At 36.1% G+C, this 24,047-nt stretch overlaps 1 protein-coding gene across 6 annotated transcripts in view; it reads left to right on the top strand.

Moving 5' to 3' along the window:
• The window catches only part of Brd10 (bromodomain containing 10), an 82,405-nt gene that overhangs the window by 11,244 nt on the left and 47,114 nt on the right, over window positions 1–24,047 (top strand). For 3 of the 6 annotated variants that reach the window (XM_015994721.3, XM_015994720.3, XM_006975814.4), the window contains exon 2: window positions 13,596–13,796. The exons of 1 other annotated variant lie outside the window; for it this stretch is intronic. In XM_015994721.3, coding sequence (XP_015850207.2) covers window positions 13,596–13,796 — 201 coding nt within the window. Of the gene's footprint in view, window positions 1–8,740; window positions 8,838–13,595; window positions 13,797–24,047 lie in introns of all 6 variants that reach the window. 2 more of the 6 variants (XM_006975815.4, XM_015994723.3) reach the window with 2 other exon arrangements.

Raw genomic sequence — 24,047 nt, 5'->3', positions numbered from 1 at the left:
CACATAAGTAACTCTTGCCAAAATATTAAGACAGAGAGTGATGGAGAAAGACACCCAGCCTTGATCTCTGGCCTGCATGTTTGCACTAACTCATACATACACACAAACATGCACATGTACACAAGTTTTTTTTTAAAGGAAGAAATTACAGTTTACTAGCATAATATATTACTTTTGTGGTTAGTGTATATTCTCAGCCTTTTTGTTTGACATTAAAAACTTTTCCCTAAAATATGCACTCAGAATACTATTCTCTCAGGAGCATTTCATATGTTTTGTTTTTATTTTCTATATTAATTCTTACTCTATTTATTTATATGTTTATGTGCATGTGTGCACACATACACAATAGTAAGCATGTAGAGGTCAGAGAACAGCTTGGGGAAGTCAGCTCTTTCCATCATGTGTGTCATAGGAATCAAACTCAGGTTGTCAGACTTACCTGCCAAGCAATCTTACTGGTTAATATTTTTGTCTTTAAAATTGCTTTTCAGACAGGCCTGATTACTCATCCCTATAACTCCAGCACCTGGAAGTCAAGATAGAATAAGCTGTTCAAGGCGTTCAAGGCTCTGTGAGGCCCTACCCTGGAAAAAACCAAAAAAACAAAACTGAAACAAAATACTATACCAGAGTTGTGGAGCATGCTTTAGATCCTAGTGCTTGATCGTGGAGGCAGATTAAAATCCAAAGAAATAGAAAACAAAAAAAATGCTTTCTTTTAAAATTTTACTAGATAGACAGTTCCTCAAGAGACAGCTCAGAGTATTTTTCATGTTTGTCCTCAAAAGGAAGAGTCCACTTCATTTCACAAAGAAAGCAACGGGCTATTTAAAAACTCATTACATACTTTTCTCCTGCAGTTACAAAAACATTTTTGACGTATCTGAATATTTTAAATTTGAAGATGAAAATATTAGAAAATAACAAAACTGAAGACATGTTTAATATTTGCTTTGAATATTTGTGCTTGTATTTGGGAATGTACTACAGATATCTTCATTTCTGACTCCCTTATTTTCTTTCCTGATGCTACCTTATCTAGAATTTCCTAACCCTTCTTTCTTAAATAATTTTCCTCTTCCAGATCATTATCACCTTTAATGTGCTTTGTTTTTAATAGATTTTTGTTTTGTTTTGCAACCTAACACATAATGTCATTCAGTTTATGTTACATATAGTATATTTCTCTCCTTTCAGTAGAATATAAACTGTGAGCACAGAAACTTTTTCTACTTGGTTTGCTGCTATTTAACTTTTGTGAATATTCACTTGAAATTAAAAAGTAGGAGACTCTTTAAGAACAAAGGAATTCTGTAATTACTTGTTGGGTTGTAAAGAGGCTCCATACTCTCTCCCACAAGGAATGGATACAGTTTTAGAAACCTGATAAAATTCAAGTTTGAAATTAGGTCAGCCTAGGCAATTGAGTGAGACCCTGCCTAGGATGGATGGGGTAGCAAGTAATACTAAACTTGCCTCATTTATACAAGGTGCTGGTGGGTTCAGCTGTCCATACTACAGAAAGAGAGAGGGAAGGAAAAAATAAGAGAGACAGACATGTGTGTATATAATAAAAAGTAGTGTGAGCTGGAGATTGTATTTGCTTTTGATACCAGCACTTCAGAGGTAGAAGCAGGAGGATCTCAAGTTTGATACCAGCATGAGCGATGCAGTGAGGCCCTTTCTTAAAAGAAAGTAGTGTATGATTAATGTGGGCTAGGGTCTAGACTGAATAAAAAGGAGAAAGTGAGCTGAAGCAGCATTCATTTCTCTCAGCTTCCTGACCGAGGATCCAATGTGATTAGTTGTCTCATGTTCCTGGTGACATACTTTGCCTGCCATGATGGACTGTACCCTCAAACTGTGAGCCAAATATTCCTCACTTCCTTAAGTTGCTTTTATCAGAGATTTCTTTACATAAATAAGAAAAATAACTTATAGAGCTGCTAAGAAAGAAGAGAAAACCACTTTGACTAAATCAGCCTGACTCATTAAAAACTAAGTTGATGCCTCAATCAAGCCATGATGGTTTTTAAAGAATTATAAGTAAAACTATACCTTACAAATATGTTTTTTGAAATTTCATGTCACACAAAGTAATGAAATCTTTAAAGTTTCTAGTGTTTTCATTACTTCATTCTAATTTGTAACAGTACTCTCATGGTTAGTGTATTAGTCTAGAGCAGTGGTTCTCAACCTTCCTAATGCTGCCACCCTTTAATACAGTTCCTCATGTTTTGGGACCCCCCCCCCAACCATAATACTTCATAAGTGTGATTTTGCTACTTTTATGAATTGTAAATATCTGATATACAACCCCTGTGAAAAGAGCCATTCAATTCCCAAAGGGGTCATGACCCACAAGTTAAGAACCACTTGTCTAGAGCAAGCGCTAGATAAAGAGTCTGTCTTGGTTGCCTTTAATATACAGAATTCCAGCAAAAGTTTTGAAATTACATTTTAACACCAGTTAACATTTATTGTCACTGCTACCTTGTTTGAAGGGCTTTACTTACATTGTTCTTAAGATAATTATTGGGAGGCCACAGAGATGACTCAGAGATTAAAAGCACCAGGTCTTTTTGCAGAGGATCCCAGTTCAGGTCCTAGCACCCACAGCAGGTGGCTCAATACTACCTGGAACTCCGGTTCTGGGGCATCCAGTACCATCTTCTGGCTTCGTTGGGCACTGACACACATATGGTACACATGTCTACATGCAGGCACTCACACATATACATAAAATGAAATCTTTAAAAAAATAGTTACTGATTTCATGAGCTGTTTTACAAATGGAAAAATTGGGCCACTTAAAGATTAGTTTTTTCAGACTAATTAGTGGTAGGACCTGGGTGTGACTGCAGGTGGTTTGGTTTAAAAGCCAATGTTTAACCACTGTGCTGTGTTGCCAAAAGATGTAGGGAATGAGAAAAAGGGAGTCTATTGAGAGACAGGCTAGGAGGAAAAGAGTATAAGGAATTTCAAGGAACAGGGCCAGTTAGAGACCTAGCGTTGTAGGTAGGACTGACAGTATTTGCAATCTTATTTTTTAAAAAAAAGAGCCAGGCGGTGGTGGCGCACGCCTTTAATCCCAGCACTGGGGGTCGGGGTGGGGGGAGAAGCAGGTGGATCTCTTTTGAGTTCGAGGCCAGCCTGGGCTACCAAGTGAGTTCCAGGAAAGGCGCAAAGCTACACAGAGAAACCCTGTCTCGAAAAAACCAAAAAAAAAAAAAAAAAAGAAAGAAAGAAAGGAAGGAAGAAAGAAAGAACATAGGCAAGGCATGGTGGCCCATGCTTTTAATCCTAGTACTCAAGTGGCCAAGAGAGATGATCTCTGAGTTCGAGAGCAGCCTTGTCTACACAGTGAGTTCTAGGCTAGCTAGAGTTACATAATGAGACCCTGTTTCAAAAAAAAAACCAAACCAATAGCAAAACACATAAAATAGCTATTAAGGAAATCTAAAGAAAGTGATTGAAATGTATCTACTGTGTGTTGAATAATTAGCAATCCAGTGATTAATGTTTGCTTTGTTAATTGTTTATTGGTTTAAGAAATGGTGTGTGTATCTGCTAGCAAAAGCTAAATAGTATAAGAAGAAAGTAAAATTTTTCTAAGAAGTCTACGTGACTAGGGAGTTGGGTTAGGGGGTAGTACTTACTGTATAAGCTAAGAACCTCAGCACCCACATAAAAATTGGGTGTGACAGTGTATTCCTGAAATCCCAGGGCTGGGAAACAGAGATGGGAGGATGGTGAGGAGCTTAACAGACCAACCAGTCCAGCCAGTTAGTGAGCTCCAGGTTCAGTGAGAGATCCTGTCTTCGAAAATAGGGGGAGGCAATGAGAACTACACCAGATATCAACTTCTGCCCTCCACAGTTCTACACACAGGCATGGCACTTGCACACATATGTATATTGCACACACATGTGCACTTAAGTAAATAAACAGTATCTCCTTTTCCCAGCCATAGGGTCTCTTACTGTTTTGAGGCTACAATTATTTCCTATCTCTAATTGGTATGTAATAACCATTTCAGACATGTTGAAACCTGTACTTGTGGCTTGTTTTGTTATGGTAGTGATTATAGTTTTACTATTGCTAAGCCTATGTAGCTCTGGCCAAAAAACTTGTGTTTTTCAAGTTTCCTCCAGTTCATTTATTTCCCTTATTAAAAATAGCATTTCTGAGCTTGTGTGTTTCTAATGTTGCCACTGAAGTTCCAGCGATTACCATTTCTAACCTGTAGTTTCCTAATTTCTGCTTTTTCCTTTGAATTCACTTTCTATCCATCAACCATTAAAAATATACATTAAGAGAAATCATTAAGTACTCTTACAGATAAGTGCTTCACTGACATTTTGGGTATATTAAAGAATTTAACTCTGTTCCTCCTATATACCTGCCAGACCACCTACACACTAACCCACCCCCCTTTCGGTTATTTATTTGGTGTTTGGGTTCTGGGGATCAAACCTGGGTCATTAGGCTTGACAACAAGCTCTTTACATGCTGAGCCATCTCACCACCCCCTAAACTATTTCTCACCTCTTGACCTTTGTACTTGGTCTTTTTTAACACATATTCCTAAGTTTTTTGTTGTTGTTTTTGTTTTCCTATTTGAATTTGTTTTTTGCATGGTTGGCTCCCCTGTCACTTCCTCAAAGAAATTATTCTTGACTGAACTAAGAGTATGTAACTTAGAGCTTACGTATATGTTTGTTTACTTTGATTTTATATATCTTTACTGTAGCAGCTGTACCATACATAGCCACACTACCTATAAGCATTTAACTAATGCTGAATGAAGACATAAATAAAATGAAAAAAATGAATGGATCTATCTAGGATTTGTTAGTCAAGAAATGAAGTTGAATTCCAGCTGTTTTGTTTTTCTCATGTGCAGCCAGTTGTTGCAACATCACTTTTCTTTATTGATTTAAAATACTATCTTTATGATAACATCTGTAGTGTATATTGAACTCTCCACTCTGTTGCTGATTTTTCTTCATTTGTTGATGTATTTATTTTTGTGACTTTAAATTTATTTGTGTGAGTGTGTGTGTGTGTGTGTGTGTGTGTGTGTGTGTGTGAGAGAGAGAGAGAGAGAGAGAGAGAGAGAGAGAGAGAGAGAGAGAGAGAGAGAGAATATACATGTATGTATGTATGTGTACTCTGCTTACATGTGTAGAGGCCAAAGGACAACTTGGGTGTCATCCTCAGGAACACTGCCCATCCCTTTTGAGACAGGCCTAGACTAGCTGGCCAGCAAGCCCTGGGGATCCTCCTGTCTCCGCAGTATTGGGATTACAGCTACCTAGCACCCCACCCGGATTGTCTAACCTGGGGTTCATGGTCAAACTCAGGCCCTCATGTTTGCAGAGCAAGTGCTTTTAACTAATTGAGCCACTTCTTCAGCTCTTGGCGTCCTTTAATAGCTAGTAAAATGGGTTCTCTGCTGAGACAAGTTGTCTGTTCCTCCCTACAGTACTTTTCTTTTCTTTTTCTGTAATAAGTGTGTCTTTTTAGTAATTCAATGGATTCCACATTTGTAAAAACCCATGTTAGCTGGGCATCGGTCTTGCACACCTTTAAACCCAGCACTCGGGGGGCAGAGCCAGGTGGATCTCTGTGAGTTCGAGGCTAGCCTGGTCTACAGAGGAAGATCCAGTACAGGCACCAAAACTACACAGAGAAACCCTGTCTCGGAAAAAAAACCAAACCAAACCAAAACAAACAAAAAAATCCCATGTTTTGGTTCACTGGCCCAAGAAATATATGAGAAAACCATACAAATTACTGGTTTGTAGAGAATAGAAATAGTATTATTCCCATTTGTGAAATGAAAGAGGAAAAGAACAGTTGAAGCATTAGGTATTTTTTGTAGATATCACAATATTCAGTTGCCACATCCTCTTAATTTTAATTTTGTTTTTTAGCTTTGCTGGGTTCCTATATTTTTGTTAGACTTGTTACCTTGTTACATGTTGACAAAGGTAAAACTTGGTGGTTTTTTCCTCTGTGTCTTTGTGCCATTATCTAAATCTGAAAGTTTCAAGAATTTATAATCTATTTCAAAGCCTTATTGCTGCTTGGTAGATATAGAGAAGAGCCAGGACGAGGAAGCTAATATATCTACCTGCCTCAAGTATCTTTTAGATAGCACCAGTATATTTGGACAATGAGTTATTAACTCACTTAATAATGAGCTTGTTTATGTTTGTCTGCAACCTGCACTGAGACCTCTTAAATTACTCTGTGTAGCAAGGATTTGCTCTAAGTAGTAGTAATATGTTTGCGCAAGCAGCCCTAGCTAACCAAAAATCAAACTTGTCAAGTTTGGTAAGGTATTTTTCAAACACATTTTTATATAAAAGAGAACTTTTTTACCAATGAATCTTAAATTCAAATAAAATCAAGACATAGATTTATTTGTTTTAAAAACTTAGAATGGTCTGTCTTTAGTTTGGGGTAGTATGTTTATTTATCTGCTGCTGTTTCTGAAAAATGTCCAAGGCATAGAAATGTTTAGCTTGTAAGGGTCTTTGCAGTTAGTTCCTACTCAGGTTGTTTTGACTTTTACTAATAATTGAATACCCTCTTTCTCAATCCTTGGCTTTCACTTTGTTCTTTATCGGTCTCTTTGGAAAATTAAGAGTTTAGATCACTTAACAGTTAAACTTTTGGTCTCGTTTTTTGCATTTTTAAGTTATGCCTTAACCCATCTTTTCAGTGTTCTTTTGCTGTTTTTTTTTTTAATCTGTAGGTAATTCCTGCAATTGTGCCTTTAGAGCTTATGTTTCTTTATTTAGTCCTCTAGATACATTACTTATTTTCCATAGCATTGCTTATCATAAGATTTCCAGGTCAGTATTTTAAGACTTCTCTCCCTTTAAAAAAAAAAATAGTTTCTGTCCATAGAATTTTTCTACTTAGTTATACAACTGCTACCTCAAATGCTAACTATTTCTAACCCAAATCTCTTTGTTTTCCTTTGGGAGTTTTAGATTTTGTTGTTGTTGGTGGTGGTGGTGGTGCTGCTGTCACCATTGTTTCAACCTGAATGTATCAATCATCTTTGATACTTATACCTTTAGTTTCATATATACAAATTGTCAGTATATTTATTATTGAATCTTTATTGTTTAGTAGATACCTGAATGAATTTGAATTGTATGAATAGATACTCCCTCTACTTTCCTATCCCCAAAAGTCTTGTGTTAAGTTACAGTTAATGGTCTTGAGAAAAGAGTGACTAGTTAAAAGAGAGCTTGAGTAAAATACAAACTGGAAACTATCCCATTAGTTTCCTAACAAGAACACTGGGAAGAATGGGTCAGTGGAGTATGTGCAGGTAGTTGCCATGTTCTGTAGATTGAGGTGTGAACACAAGGACTAGCAGTTGAGGTTTGGATATGTTCAAGGGGAGTGGCTGTTTTTAATCAGACTTGGACATGATTTTATGCTAAAGGAGCGCACAAAAGAATTCATGAAGTACAAATATTGAAAACCTGTGGAATGATTGTTTTTAGGTCAGAGACATTTTCATTGAAACATTAAGACATGCCTAAATTCAGCTAGCCTTGGTTTTTCAAAAGCAGAAATTAATGGATATCTTACTTAAGAACCACCTTACTAAGTTCTAGTGGGCAATAGGGTGAAGCTTTTACATGATGATGGCATTAGAAGTGGCTGTTATGGGCACAAAAGAGGATGTTAACTACCTTCAAAGAGATAGTCTTAGTATAGGTTGAACCCAGTTGTTTATAGCTAGAAAAGAAACTGCAAGGCTTTGTTTTGTTATTAACAGTAGTGCTTTAGTAGTAGAAGTATATGAGCAGAGGGTCTGTAGGCTAAGATTGAAGAGAAGCTGAATGGAGGGGATAGAAAAGAAGTTGGCCAAAGGCAATAAGAAAAGCTGTTAATGCATGTTGAGTTCCAGCTTATTTTCATGACTAGTGAAAAGAAGCTGAATTATGTTCAAGCAAATGAAAGTCAAGACAAGGTACTTCTTTTCTGAGTGAGTTGAGAATTTCACAGGGAGTAAGAAGAATGACTGGGGAAACAAGGGAAAGAAGAGTAGAAAATAACTATAGTTTGTGATTAGTGCTTTCCTGCAGATGATTTTTTTTTCTGAAAAAAAAAATCTTGGATATTAAGTAGCTTAAAGATAAAAGCAGTAGTCTCCAAACTTGTTTTTTTTTCTTTTTTAGCATATATTATATACAAAATGATTGGTTTCACCAAGACATTGTCAGGTGTCTAAACTTTTATAAGCTGATCTTTGGAGGAGGAAAAAAAAGAGTCTGTATTCTATAGTATGTTTATACTTATTTATAAATTGCATGTAAGAATTTCTCTAAGCATTAATAACACAAAAAATATTTTTATGAGAGCATTGTGATTTGTTTGTCAAGGTTTGGTTTAATACTTGGCTGTTTGAGATATTTGAAAAACTTCTTTTATGCTAGGCTTATTTGGATGCTGGTTTTAACGATTGGTGCAGCTCAGTGCTCATAAAGGTACTCACATTTAGAGTACACCTCCAGCTGCAATGCCTACGTTGCTTATCTATCAAATGTGCCTAAGTTTTTGTTGAAGTCCCTAGTAAATCTGTCTTTTCTAATTTCATTCAGTTGTTCTTGAAAACTAATGCTCAGGTTGTGCTGTGCTGTTAGTCATCATATGCTTCTCCAAATGCGTTCTCCACCCTTGTATACTCTGCTCTGTGCCCCAGGAGGCTGATTTCTAAGGACTGCATCAACTGGTCTGCCTTGTCCCCTGACTTCTGATTGGGTTCAGCCAATGGAAGGCACTGACAGGAGGACCGAGAGGTAGGAGTATTTACTTTAACATCTTCCTCTTTCCTGGCCTGCAGGTTGTCAGTAACTATGCTCAGTCATTGTGTGGTTCTCTTCTTTAGTTATAGCTCTCTTGGTCTAATAACTAGTCCCCAGTCCCTTCTCTTCCTCTTTTAGGCTTAGAGTGGGAGTAACTCCTTGTTATGGTTGATCCAGGAACACTTCATCGTTTCTTCCTAGCTTCTCTTAGCCTTGTGTGCACATTTGTACATAGTCCCTGCATTAGTTATCATTCACTGTCTTTTACATGTCCTTTCTTGCTAGGACCTTGGGGCTTATAGGGTTATAGTTGAATTTTAATGTTTTTTTTTTAAATGAACTTTTAACAAAGTGAAACTTTTCACTTAGAATATTAAACAGATTAGATAATTTTATTTCTAGGTTATAAATGCAGATTGTGTGTGTGTGTGTGTGTGTGTGTGTGTGTGTGTGTATAGAGTATTGAGCACAGGGCCTTGTGCATGCTAAATATGTTCTCTACTTTTGAGCTTTACTTCCATACAAATAGTTGTACTATTAATGACATTCATATTGCTTTTAATAATATCAGCCAAAAAGTCCTCACATAATAATGGAAACATTCCTAAATACTTGTTTTTAATAGGAGGCAGTATCTGTTTGTATTGATTATAAGTAAATATAAAGTATATTTTATATTAGTTTTAAGTATTGATTACTTACTATCAATTTGCTTCTTGTTAATACTTGTTTCAGTAATTGTAAGTCGAATTTAGTGTCTGAATCCTGAAATTCAGAATGTGTTAGCATAGACATTTTATGATTTAAAGGGAAAAAAACAATAGAATGATGACAAAAACGCAGTGAGTCACCTATAATTATTGCCAAGGTTTTGTGTATAGTTGGCAATATATTATTTTCAAACTACTGACATTGATTTCATGGAATAATTTTCCTCATAGGAAGAAAAGAGCTTGGGTTTTCTTTGTTGGTTTTGTTTGTTTTTTAAGGGAAGACTTATTTTAGTGTGTTTATATAGTCCTAGATATGTGACACTTCTGATTGGAGGTGGAGGTGAGTTTTTTTAATCTTCATGGCATTTTATTCTCTAATGAATAAAAACCAAATAACATGTTTAATCAGGATTCTTACTGTGGACAAATAACATCAATTGGAGTTTTAAATTTACTTGTAACTGAAAAATGTGAAACATTTTGACTTTTAAAGATATTTAAACATGCATGCACACACATGTACACATATATACATACTATAGTTCAGAATCAGAAAGTACAGTCAATAAGGGGAGACAGGTCTCTTATATTCCTGGCTCTTTCCTTCTGGTTGGGGGATAAATAATTATTTTTTAATTGAAAGTTTTTTCATGCAATATATTTTGATCATGTTTATCCTCTTCCAGATCCTTCCCACCTCCCTACAAATGCAATTTTATGTTCTTTTTTCCTCCCTTTCTCTTTAAAGAAATAAAGGAAATCAAGAAACAGACACACACATAAAATCCATACAAAAATGGAAACTAAATTATACAAGCAAAAAACCATAATACAAAAAATGCCCAAACAAAGCAAAATGAGACAAAAAAGTCTGTGGAAAAAATACTATTGAATCTGTTTTGTGTTGGCTAACTTCTCTTGGGCATGGGGCCTACCCTGATGTGCTAGCAGATATCAGTTGCAGATAGTTTCTTGGTTGAGTGTGATCCCATGTTCAATTTTCCTCTCAGTGCTGGGACCCCCATCTGAATTGAGCCTGTGTAGGCCTTGTGTGTGCTGCCGCAGTCTCTGTGAGTTTATGTCTGCTTCAGTCTTGTGTCTCAAAGACCCTGTTTCCTTGGAGTCATCTATCACCTCTGGCCCTTACAGTCCTTTCTGCTTCCTATTTGGCACAGATCCCTGAACATTTTTAGGGGGCTGGTTGTGGGGGAGCATAGACAATTTTAAATAAATGCTGATTAACACAGTGTGGTGATAAGTAAAAGACAAAGAAACCAATATAAGGGCATGAAGTGATAGGGGAGCTGTTATTAAATATCACAATCAGAGAAAACCCTCTCAGATTTGGTGGCAATTGAAACATGGTTGAAATGACAGACCTACACATGAATATCTGCAAAAGAGTATTTTAATGGAAGAAGAATGGAGCACAAAGATTCCAGGGAAGTAGATATGTTGGTTTAGCTTAAGAATAGATGGAAGAATGGCTGGAATGCAGAGAACAAAGACTTAGAGGCCTTAAGGAGGTAAGGACCATATCACACTAGGTCTTAGAGTTTATAAGAATGTCACATGTGCTCTAAGTATGACTGGAAGATTTTGGAGGAGACAGCAAGGTAATGACATATTGCAAGCAGCTTTTAAAAGTACTGCACAGGTTTCTGTATCAATAGAGCAGAATGAAAGGAAAAAGCCTTGTCTTGAAGCATCTGTAGTAATCTAGGTTAAGAGTTGGGAACTCATGTATACACAAGCACATGTACTTCTAGATATCATTTATATTTGTGGTGTTTGTAGGTTAATTTTACACTTAGCATATAATGATGTCTTTTTCAGTGAGTGCATATACACATACCTGGTCTTTTAGATGAATGGTTTATATTCTCTGGTATGTTAATTATTATAATCTGGGCCTTGGAGATGGCTCAGCAGGTAAAGGTACTTGCTACAAGTCTAATAACCAGAGTTCATTCCTTGGATTCCCTGTGGTGGAAGGAAAGAACCAACTTCCCCAAGTTGTCCTCTGACCTCAACATATACCTGTCGGTGTACACAGACAATAAGGAAATAAATGTAAAATTTTGTTTAAAGGTAGAAAGAATGTCCTGACACTTGAAAGCAATCCTCCAATCTCTACAGGCATAGTATGGCATGTGCACCTCCCAGTACACAATAAATGTAAATTTTTAATTAAAAAACTAATTTTTAAAAAATGGTAACAGCAGCCTGAAATAGCACACCAAATGAGCCCAAATTCTTTGTTATTAGAAAACTAATGTTATCCTGTGAGAAGCTATAAATCAGTTAGTGCCATCTCCTTGTAACAGAAAACAAAACAGTAGTACAATAATTTAGTAGACTATTCATAGGATCCAGATACCAGTGAAGGTAAGATTGATTAGTTATCCTAATTTATAATCATAAACTGATGTGGATACAGTTTAAGAAAGGAAGGAGTTTGATTTATCTCATAGTGTAAAGTTTTATGTTTCAGTTTTTAGGGAAGCAGGGAAATATAGCCATAGTCAACATTTAATTCATATAAGTCCTTCTTTTTTTTTTTTGCATGTGTGGTTTGTTTAACAGAGGGAATGTAGATTTATTAAGGAAAATAAGAACATCCAAGAGTGGAAAGGGCTCCAAGGGAGGAAAACCCTCGTGTAAATTATTATGCAGTAGTTTGAGTAATTGCCTTTCGAACTGACTTTGAGTTTGCCATTGTAGAAATAATGTATGAGGGGCCTGGAGAGATGGCTCAGAGGTCAAGAGCACTGGCTGCTCTTCCAGAGGTCCTGAGTTCAGTTCTCAGCACCCACATGGTGACTTACAACTATCTGTAATGAGATCTGGTGCCCTCTTCTGGTATGCAGGCATACATGCAGGCAGAACACAGTATATGTAGTAGTAGTAGTAGTAGTAGTAGTAATAGTAGTAATAGTAGTGATAGTAATAGAAATATGTATGAATTTTCAGAGGATTTGGCATATCTTACAAAGGTAGAAAAAGAGATATTTTCCCTGATTTGTTTTATTACAATTACTGTTTGTATAATAGATACAGACCTAGAAATCAATAGTTGGATTAGCCTATAAAACTTTGCAAGGTCAGTGTAATGTTTCCTTTTCTAATGTAAATATGTTTTTATTGACTTTTTTTCCAGTTCTGTAGATCAGTCTTTGGGTCTTATGTTTGCTACCTCTGAGCTGCATCCTTAGGTCTATTACAAATATTTTTAATTATTTCAAATTCATTAAGGTGATTTGTGCACAATTAAATGAACTGCTGGGATACTATTTTTAACCATTAGACCAGTATCTCAGTGAGTTAATAAAAATATCATGAAGGACACATTTGCATTGAGATGAAAGAGGAATTCTAGAATTCTAAATTCTGAATCTGAATCTGTTCAGTCAGAAGACAGATTACATTGTTCATTCATATTTTTATAATATATTCTCTTTCATTAGTACTGATAAGCAATTATTGTTACAGGGTTAGATCACTTAGTAAAAACACATTTAAACAAACCTCTACTTCATCTCTTCAGGGTTTATTATTCCTAAGCAGCTGTTTTCCTTGGGCCTTATAATCCCTTACTCTCTGGGCCCATGTAATATAATTGCTATATATTATAATGCTGTCCTTATTTATAATTTCCCCAAACTATTTATATATCAAAATCTTTTTTCCCAAAATGTTTTTATATCATTGTATATTTTCTCATACATCAATAAAACAGTATGATACCTAATGCAAACAAAAGCTTTCTATTAATGTTTATTAATAGAATTAGTGTTTTAGTCCGTAATTTTAATGCTTCAATTTTTTAAATATAGAGGAGGGACTATCCCTCAGTGAATTTTATATGAAAGAAGTTAGAATTTTGTGTGGAACAGATAAAACTCTGGAATGTGGCAAAGAAGGTTTAACTCAATATTTTGTAGTAGTCAGCAAAAGAACTTCTACTTAAGGTACTAGTGAAGGGGTGTGTTGCTTATCAGAAGATTTGACCTTGTGAACTGACTTATTCTTCTCCAAGGCACTTGAGAGAAAAGACAACGATAGCAGTTACATCTAGAGGCTATTATGGATTGGAGGAGGAGAAGGGAACTGCATGTACTTCAACAAGGCGCCGGTCAACACCTCGAAGTTTGGCAGGTTTGACAAGTGGAGTTTTTGAGTCTATAATGGTTCAAGTTTTGAGACAGGAAGAACAGCTGAGAGCAAAAGAAGAAAAAAGGTAAATGTTAAAATGTTAAATGTTCAGATTTCCAAGAATTACTTTTTAGAGAATAGCTGCATTTATATGCCAGTACCACATTTTTGGTCCCGTTTTAGTAGTAATCCATATTTAGCATTAGTAGTAATGCACTGTCAACAAAATATGAATTGTTAATGAATCATAGTGAAATTTGTTTTAAAGTGTAGTTTAAAATTTTAAAACAAATTATTTTGACAGTATACTAAAACAGTTTTTATGAAAGATTTTCAAGTTTTCTAGTATTCCCAAGGGAACTTCAAATTATAGCAATTTTTATATACACTTGTGTTTTTAGAATATAATCACACACCATTAAAAATTATTACCAACTCCAGAAATAATGATGTTAAGAATGACAATAGTGGCTAGAAGCACTTGCTGCATCCACAGGAGATCCAAGTTCAATTCCCATGTTAGCTCACAACTGTTTAACTCTAGTTCCAGGGAATCCAATGCCCTCTTCTGGCCTCAGAGGGTACCAGGCATGTATGTGATGTACATACATGGGGTCAGAACACCCATACACATAAAATAAAAATTAAGTTTAGATTAAAAAAGAAGAATGACATAAATACACCTCTGCTATTTCCTGCAGTAATATTATTAACTCCTTGGATAACAGCTTGTTTTAGTGTCTTCAAAAAAAGTCTTGTACTCAATTAGTGGTACATTTTTGTGCCCATGAACATAGAGTGATGGCCTTATAAACATTTTATGTGTAACAAAAGGCAAGTAGAGCCCCAAGAGGTAAGTGAAACTCAAGTTTCTGTAATTTACCAGTGATTTTACACCAGATCAAATCTCAGACTATGCAAGGAATGTTTGCTGATATAATTAGGGTTTGTTAATACTAGTTGAAGGCAACTTAAAACATTTTGTTGCTCTTATATTAATAAGTGTAACTTGCTTGATAATTGTACGGCTAAAACTCAGCCATAATACTTTCAGCAATCATACTTTTTATAGCAGTGATTAATTTGGAAAATAACTATGAAACACATTTTTCCCCTGTTCAGCATCTCAGAGTTTTTCTACTATGGGAAATAGGAATTTTGGGAAAGAATTAAAATTAACCTGATAATAGTACATAATTGATTAGAATGGGAGGAACCAAAAAATTGAAAGGCTGTTAGAAGAAAACACCTCTATTACTAGTTACCAGAAATAGAAATTGTTCTGGGAAGGAGCATCAGAACTTAAAGCCTGCCTTGATATAAGTAGAGGAAGGGAAGAATAAAAAATGGAGCAATGCTGGGTGCGGTGGCACTTGCCTTTAATTTCCGTACTCAGGAGTTGAGGCACACATAGCCACACACAGTACTCATGGCACTGTTGTGACAAGGAAGAAAGCTTCTGAGTGTAGTATTTATTGACTGAGACAGGCTTAGCTCTCAACGTGTGTAGTCAGACTGTATCATGAGTCCAGAGAAAGTGGTTTGCCTAAAGTCACACAGTTTTTGGGTGGCTCTTGGGCCTGTCCTCTAAAGCAGTTCACTACCCTGTGATTTTTAAAACAGCTGAAATGAAAATTTGAGCTGAAAAGGAAGGAACAATGAACTTCTCTAAAGCTGAAAGGGATTGAGATGGTGATAAATGTTTAAGCATCCAAGTGAGAATGTGTAGTAGGAAGCTAAAAAGTCAGTCCCAAATCATCTTTTTTTCATCTGTACGTGTATTTGTATTACCTTTGCCACAAATAAACATAGGAGAATAAGCCATGGCAGAACATTGTCCATTCCGTGGCCCATGTACCTCTGCACCCAACTCTTATATGTTTTCTTATTTAATTGCAATAATTCTTTATGTATTCAAGATACAAGTCCTTTGCCAGGTAAATATGACTTGCAGATGCTTCTTCAAAAATGTGTCTTGCCAGGCAGTTTTGGCACATACATTTAATCCCAGTTCTCAGGAGGCAGAGGGAGTTGAATCTCTCTGAGTTTGAGGTCAGCCTGGTCTACAGAACGAGCTCCAGGAGAGCCAAAACTGTTAAACAGAAATTGAGTCTTGAAAAACAAAAACAAAATAGCTATGTTCTACCTTTCTGTTTTCAGTGTTTTTCAAGAAGAAATTCTTACCTTTGACATTCAGTTGATTGATTTTTTTTTTTAAAAAATAGGCTTTTTGTTACTTGTATATGAAATTGTAATATAACTGGGGTTATGAATTTTTTTCCTCCAGTATTTCTGTTTTTATGATTATATTCAGTACCTAATTGAAATTAGCTTTTGTGTGTAGTGTGAGAATAGGATAGTGTTTCCATTACTGGTAGCCACTTGTGCCAATATCATTTATTGTGAAAAACAAAAAACAACCTATCCTTTTTGTACTGAATTCTCTTTATTGAAGTTAATTGAACATGTATTTATGAGTCACTCTAAACTCACTTATGTATAGATACATTTATGCTACTACTGCCTTAATTTGATGACTATTTTATTTGATACTGTTGCAGAGTACTACTTGAGTTTATGTAAGGCTTTATATAGTAAGCTTTGAAATTTAAATGGATCTTCCAACTTTATTTTTATTATTTTCAAATTTGTCTGTACTATGACCTTTTCTTTTCCATGTAATTTTAGAATACTGTGAGTTTCTTTAAAAAAAAAAATAAGTCTGAGGGGATTTTGATTAATATTGCATGGATATTACTGATTAACTTCTGGGTAATAGTTTTCTTTAATTTCTCTCAGTAATATTTTGTATTATAAATCATTTTAACTTGTAATTATGTAGAAATTTGTAGTTATGTAGTGTTGTGACCTTTTATCTGTTTATTAATGTTATCTGATTACGCTTCATCTAAAGTAAAATGTCACTACATATTTGTAAATTTTTTTTTTGTAGCCTTGGCTGCCCTAGAACTAACTCTGTAGACCAGGCTGGCCTTGAACTCACACAGAGAGAGATCTACTTTCCTCTGCCTCCCAAGTGCTGGGATTAAAGGGGTGTGCCTCCATCGCCTGACTTACTTGTGATTTTTTAATTATAAAAACAACTCATTATTGTACAAATTAGCTGGGTATGGTGGTGCAAACCTTTAATCTTAGCACTTGGAAGATCAGGAGTTGGCCACATAGGGAGTGTGAGGGTCAGATCCTGTCTCCTAAAACCAGAATTGGGCTGGGGAGAAGCCTTAGTGGGTGAAGTGCTTGTTGGGCAAGCATGTGAGATTGCAGTTGATCCCGTTTAAGGAAAGTATACATTTTGTAAACCTCATTTATTGAACAAAAAAGTATATAAGACTTTCAGAAAATAAAATGTGTTAAAAGGACATACTGACTCTCTTTACATAAATGCTGGATTTTTATTATTTTTTGTGTGCTCCTTTGTCTTAGTTTCTTTGTCTTATGGAACAAGTGTTGAGATCTTACTATCTTACTCAGTATAGAATGTGACATTATCAGATAGTAGTTTTGATACCTTAATTGTATTAAAAATATTTTCACAATTGCCTTTTATAAAATTTAATGTTTAGATTACCAAAAACTGTATCCTTTAATAGTCATTGTTTCACATACCTATATAAACTAACTCATCTTTTGATTTGGAAATCACCATAACTAAAACAGGAAGTGGTTTCTACATTTTTGTAAAATAAAAATTCTGACTTTATAATCTATTTTGAAATTCTCTAACAAAAAATAGCAAGGCTTTGACCCCCAAAAGAGGTCATGATATGCAGGCTGACAACTGCTGGTCTGGAGCAATAATACATTTCTTTAAAGAGATAGCCATTTGAATTCTATTTTGTTTTATGTCTCATAATAGTAACATAGACAGAACACCAGAAGACTGTATGATTTTATTATTGATTCAATCCCTTTACAGGTCAGTGATATAATCAGATGTACAGTTCTTCAGTAACCAGCCTCAGTGGATTGTAGAGTTAAAAATTGTCTGTTTCTTCTGGATTGTCTGGTTGTTGAAGAATGATAAAAAATCATCTTCCTTTAAAATTTAAAAAAAAACAGCAGTGTGAGTATAGTCACCTGCATTTTTTTATAGGTTTCCAGACTTTTGCTATTTTCCCACACAAATCTTGACATTCCTGACAAATGCCAAAAATTTTAAATTCTCACACCCACTCATATCTAAGGTGAGGGCTTGTGATCAGGTCTCTATTTCTTACATGAAACTGTATGGACAACTCAAGCAGCAGTCTGAGATAGGAGACTTGATATCTCGGCAAAAGTGGTAGTAGGAGTTTCTGATTCTTCTAGGTTCTTAGTTTCAGAAGTGTGAAATACCACTATCAGTCTTAATTCTCCTGGAGAAGTATAGATATAGTTAGGTTAATTTGTGGCTTCTTTTAAATTTGTGTCTCTGACCCTACAGGGCTTCTGTCAATTCCCTACTTAACTTTAAATTCCTTTTTTGTGTTAACTGTGAGACTGTTGTTAGCAGATAAGTTAAAAACCTAGCTAATAAATTTGATATTAGTGGTTAATATTCCTATAATATAATATGTATTACTCATTTTAAAATGCAAATGCCTTAGCTTTCCTTTGTCATACCATCAGTTTGCCTACATTGTAGTGTTTCCTTAATGGATAATTTTTTGAAGCTTCTATGTTTTTTCTAGATTGCAAACTCTTGAGTAAGGGCGCAAACTCTTGAGAAGGGACGGGGGTCTATATTTTTTTCTTTCTTCCTTCATTTTTAATAAGCATTCACTAAAAGTTTGTAAAATGAGTGAGAGTACTTTCAAATGTAATTTTTTTTTGTAAAGCCATTCATCATTAGCAGTGCTTTTTATAAATTATGTATGCATGGTTAAAGTAACACTCATTAGAATTTCTGTTAGTATTTCATGCAGTACTAGGTAAATATTCTCCAGGCCTAAAAGGAACAACAACAACAACAAAGCTCATCTAGAAAAAAGAAATAAGGGCCAGTTTTTTGTTTATTTGATTTTTAATGAGTGATTGTGGGTTTTATGATTCTTAGTCTTATTTCCCCAAACAGAAGGGTTAGGATCTAGAGTTAACATTTTTAAACCATGTTATATACATGTATATAACAGAAAGCAGTGAAATGCTCTGTGTTCATGGGCTTAAGATCTCGTAGATGGACGTGAGCCGCCATGTGGTTGCTGGGAATTGAATCTAAGAGCTTTGGAAGAGCAGCCAGCACTCTTAACTGTTGAGCCCTGCTTTATTTTATTTTACTGCTGTGCCTTTAAACAAATCTTTGGAAAGCTGGTTTAAAAGTCTGTCTTTAGCCGGGCGGTGGTGGCGCCTTTAATCCCAGCACTCGGGAGGCAGAGCCAGGCGGATCTCTGTGAGTTCGAGGCCAGCCTGGGCTACCAAGTGAGCTCCAGGAAAGGCGCAAAGCTACGCAGAGAAACCCTGTCTCGAAAAACCAAAAAAAAAAAAAAAAAAGTCTGTCTTTATCAGCAAAATGTGGTTAGGTTCAACCTGTCTGTCTGTCTGTCTGTCTGCCTCTCTTTCTCTCTTTCTCTCTCTCTCTCTCTCTCTCTCTCTCTCTCTCTCTCTCTCTCTCTCTCTCTCTCTCTCTTCTTTCTTTTTCTTTTTTTTTCCTTTGAGACTGACCTCACTATACACCTTTTACTGGCCTGTAACTTACTATATAGTCCATGCTGGTCTTGACCTCACAGAATACACCTGAAGAGATGGTTCCAGTGGTTAAGAGCACTTGCTGTTCTTTAGAGGACCAAGGTTCTATTCTTAGCACCTAATGTCTTCTGCGGGCATTAGGTACACATGCAGTGCACTTACATACATGCAAGCAAAACATTCATACATACAAAATAAACTTAAATCTGGTAGATTACATACATTATCTCTAGAGCTGTAGGTACTAAGGCTCTCCCATTCCCTATTCACCACACTGTTAAGAATCAATTGAAAGACTCAATTGATTCCTGTTTCCACAGAACTAGTTTAAGCCTGGAACGGTGGTACTCACCTGTCATTCTAGCACTCAGGAGACATGGGAGATTACTTCAAGGTCAAGGCTAGCCTGGGGTATATAGTGACCTCCAGGCCAACCTGGGCTGCTGCATCAGTGAGACTCTATATCCAGCAAAGAAAACAAGCAAACAAACCCACAGACACCATGCACCTTGTTTTCTTCTTCACCCCTCCTTAGTAAACCCAGAGTCCATGACTAGATTCTAACATCCTCCCCTGAAAAATAGTTCATGAGGAGTAACATTGCAAACAGTATTCCGTAAGTAACTTCACGTAGTGCACATAGAGTTGGCAGCGTGTTTCACCTGCATGGTGACTCTTCTAGGGTCCTGACCTAACAGAATGTATGTATCATTTCATACATTTCCTTCCAAAAGTAACCCAGTTGATGTTAACTTTAGCCTGCCAAGTAGGCTCTACACTCACACACTCTTACACTGACTTGCTGTGGAATTTGGAAGAAGTCATCTTCTCACTGTTCTATGTGTGTTCTTAGTGTCTCCATTAGGTGAATAGTTTCAGCAATTACCATATTACTAACCTAATAGCCAAAGGTTACTTAGCACTGCTTTAGGCAAAAACAAGTTGTATTTATTTTTTCATCTACTTAAATTTCCTCTTTCATGCTCCTAAGCACTGGTTGCTTTTGTTTCCATCTCTTCAGAAACATATGATTTTTCTCTATCAGAACAAAGAGTAATTCATTGGTATTAGTCATTTGTGTATTGCCTACAGGATTCCATGATTCTTTTTATTCTCTTTCTCTATTGATTATCATCATCATTGTTATTATTTTATTAGTATCCTCTATTCTATATTTAATGTTCCTTCAGAGGAGTTGAGCATACTGGATTTAAATTAAAAGTTTTAATGTTCCAGAATCTGATGCTTGTAAGCTCTAATAACACCACAAATGGAAAATTCCACACCTGATGAAATTTACACTCAAATTTAAAAAGTTTATATGGGTTGTATTCAGTGCACAGGTTCATTAAAGTGCCATAAAACTACCTTCAGTCAATATGTGTATGATATATGTGCAACATAAATTAATGTTTAAATTTAGATTCCATCTTCAAGATGCTTCATTTTATGCATATGAAAATACTACGAAATCCAGAACATTTTTTCCCCCAGCATTTCAGATAGAGATACTCAGCCTGTGAATTCAATCTTTGAGATTTGATTTTTTAATTATGTTTTTCATTTATTTTTAAATGTATGAATATTTTGCGTACATATATGTATGTACACCATACATGTACCTGGTTCCTTTGGAGGCTAGAAGAGGGTGTCTGGTCCCTTGGAACTATAGTTACAGACAGTTGTGAACTGCCCCTGGGTACTAGGAACTGAACCTGAGTTACCTGCAAGATCAGCAAATACTCTTAATTGCTGAGCCATCTCTCCAGCCTTGAATTTTAATTTTTTAAAATGTGTATGTGATATGTGTGTGGGAGGAGGCGTGCATTTCTCAGTATAAATGTGTAACTCAGAGGACAACTTTACCTACTGAGCCATGTCCCCTGACTGATTTTAAAAATAGAAATCTATCATAAATATCAAGATTTTTCTAACTGCTAAGTGATTTTACAGTAAGTTCATAGTCAAAGGTTATACTGAAAAAGTTGATCAAAAACAGTGACAGACATAGTAAGTAAGCCGTCTTTTTTGATGTTTGATATTCTAACAGATACAGACTCTTACAGCAAACATTTAAGTTCTTACTTAAATTTTATGGGAAATGACTCAAAACCTTTTGTATAGCTAACAACAGAATTTTAAAGAGGAAATTCCGTTTATCTTAGTTTATAAGTCTATAGAGATTCCATTTATTGGTAAAATAAATAGACTCTGTAATTCAAATGAAATAAACAGGATCTTTAAATGACCTGACTCATCTTTGGTTTTTAAATTTTTGTTTCAGGATTTTTTGGAACCGGGCAGTGGTGGCACATGCCTTTTTAATCCCAGCACTCAGGAGGCAGAGGCAGGTGGATCTCTGTGAGTTCAAGGCCAGCCTGGTCTACAAAGCAAGTTCCAGGAAAGGTTCCAAAGCTACACAGAAATACCCTGTCTTGAAAAACAAAAAAAAAAAAAAAATATTTTTTTGTTTGTTTGTTTTTCAAGACAGGGTTTCTCTGTATAGTCCTGGTTTTCCTGAGGCTTACTCTTTAGACCAGGCTGGCCTCGAACTCACAGAGATCTGCCTGCATCTGCCTCCCGAGTGCTGGGATTAAAGGCATGTGCCACCACTGTCCAGCTAAGTTTTTTTTTTTTCCAATTTGTAGTCTATGTTCCTTAAAAGTTTATATAGTACTGTTGAGGATTCTAATAAAAGAGAACAGTCTCATTATACCTAGTCTTCAAGTCTCAGATTCAGTCTCACCCACCTTATCTTATAATTAGTTTCACATTTCCAAATAAATTCTTATATTGCTGTTTCTTTACTTTTTTAGTATAACACTATATATTGACAGCTTATATGGAAAAGAAAATTTAGTTCTATTAAAACTATTTCCACCAGTAGAAAAGTTGCATATTTTACTTTAGTCTTGATTTTGACTTCTGCTTCATGTTTTGTTTTTGTTTTTTGAGACAGGGTCTCACTGTGTAATCCTGGCTGCCCTGGAGCTCACTCTGTAGACCAGACTGACCTTGAACTCACAGAGATGTACCTACCTCTGCCTTTCTTGTGCCATGATTACAGTCATGTACCATAACACCTAGCCTATATTGTTTTTTATTAATAATTCAGCCATCTCATTTTACCACGAAACTAAACATTACTTTTTATTAGTATATTTACCCATATAGTTTACAGTTTATTCCTAACCATTCTTGTTATTTTATAATTTCTTTCTATGATCATTTTTCTTAATTAAATATATTCTGTGAAAGTATTTTCCTTCATTCATTTTATATTCACTGGTCTTTTTTCCCTGTTGCCTTTAATTGCCATTAATCCCATTTAGTGTATTTTTTTTTTTTTAAATCTCAAGCATTTTAATTTTCCTATAAAAGTTCAATTTAAGCCAGGCAGTGGTGGCGCACACCTTTAATCCCAGCACTCGGGAGACAGAGCCAGGCAGATCTCTGTGAGTTCGAGGCCAGCCTGGTCTACAGAGGGATCCAGGACAGGCACCAAAACTATACAGAGAGACCCTGTCTTGGGAGAAAAAAAAAAGTTCAATTTTTTTTTTTTTTTTTTTTGTGTGTGTGTGTGTAGGTTCAAGACAGGGTTTGTCTGTGTAGCCCTGGCTGTCCTGAAACTCACTCTGTAGACCAGGCTGGCCTTAAACTCAGAGATCATCCTGCCTCTGCTTCTCCAGTGCTGGCATTAAAGGTATGCACCACCACTGCCCAGCATTGGTTTGATTTTGTTTAAATACATTCCAAGTTAAGTGAAATTTGTTGTTTCGTTGTTTGGCTAGCCTTGGCTAATCTAGACTGAATTTGATCTTGAAGCAGTTCACCTGCCTCTGCCCCCAGGTGCTGGGATTACAGGCTTGTGCCGCACACACCTAGTTTAAGTGAACTTCTTGACCATGCAAAATACAGTTTCAATAACTATCACAGTGTTGGCTAATTCTAACACCATTATCATTTCTGGATCGTTTTGATTGGTTTTTTAAATATATTAATTCTTTGAAAATTTCATGCAATGTAGTTTAATTATGTTTACCCCACTCTTCCCCTAACTCCTCCCAAATTTACCTGTTACTTCTCTCTCATGTTCATGTCCTCTTTCTCTTTCCAATAACCCCTGAGTCCAGTTTGTGCTGCCCATACACTACTGGGCATGTCGACAGCCAGCGGAGCACAGCCACACTCTTAAAGACAACTGACTCTCCTCCCGAGGAGGCAGCACCTGCCGTAGCTCATCAGTTATGCCTGGGACTTAGGATCCTTTCCCTACATTCCAGCATGTTGACTGGCTTAATCTTGTGTGGGTCTTAGGCCAGCAGCCACAGCTGCTGTGAGTTCCTGCGTGTAGCATTCTGGTCATGTCCAGAAGACACTGTTCTGCTCCTGTCCTCCCTGCCCCCTGGCTCTTAAAACCCTTTTTCTCACCCCTCTTCCACAGTGGTCTCTGAATAGTGGGGTGGGGATGTGATATAATTGTCCTTACTATGGCTGAGCATTTCATTGACACATAGTCTCTGCATTTTGACTAGTTAGGAGTTCCTGTGTTTGCCATCATCCACTGTACGTCTCTAATGAGGTCTGATAGCTGTGCTAATTTGTGTGCAGAGAAAGAGATTTAGAAGGCAGTTTGATACTCTAGCCATTT

The sequence above is a fragment of the Peromyscus maniculatus genome, chromosome 1 (assembly GCF_049852395.1).
Source record: "Peromyscus maniculatus bairdii isolate BWxNUB_F1_BW_parent chromosome 1, HU_Pman_BW_mat_3.1, whole genome shotgun sequence".
Lineage (NCBI taxonomy): Eukaryota > Metazoa > Chordata > Mammalia > Rodentia > Cricetidae > Peromyscus > Peromyscus maniculatus.
The sequence above is the reverse complement of the archived record's forward strand: the minus strand, read 5'-3'. Positions and strand labels throughout refer to the sequence as shown.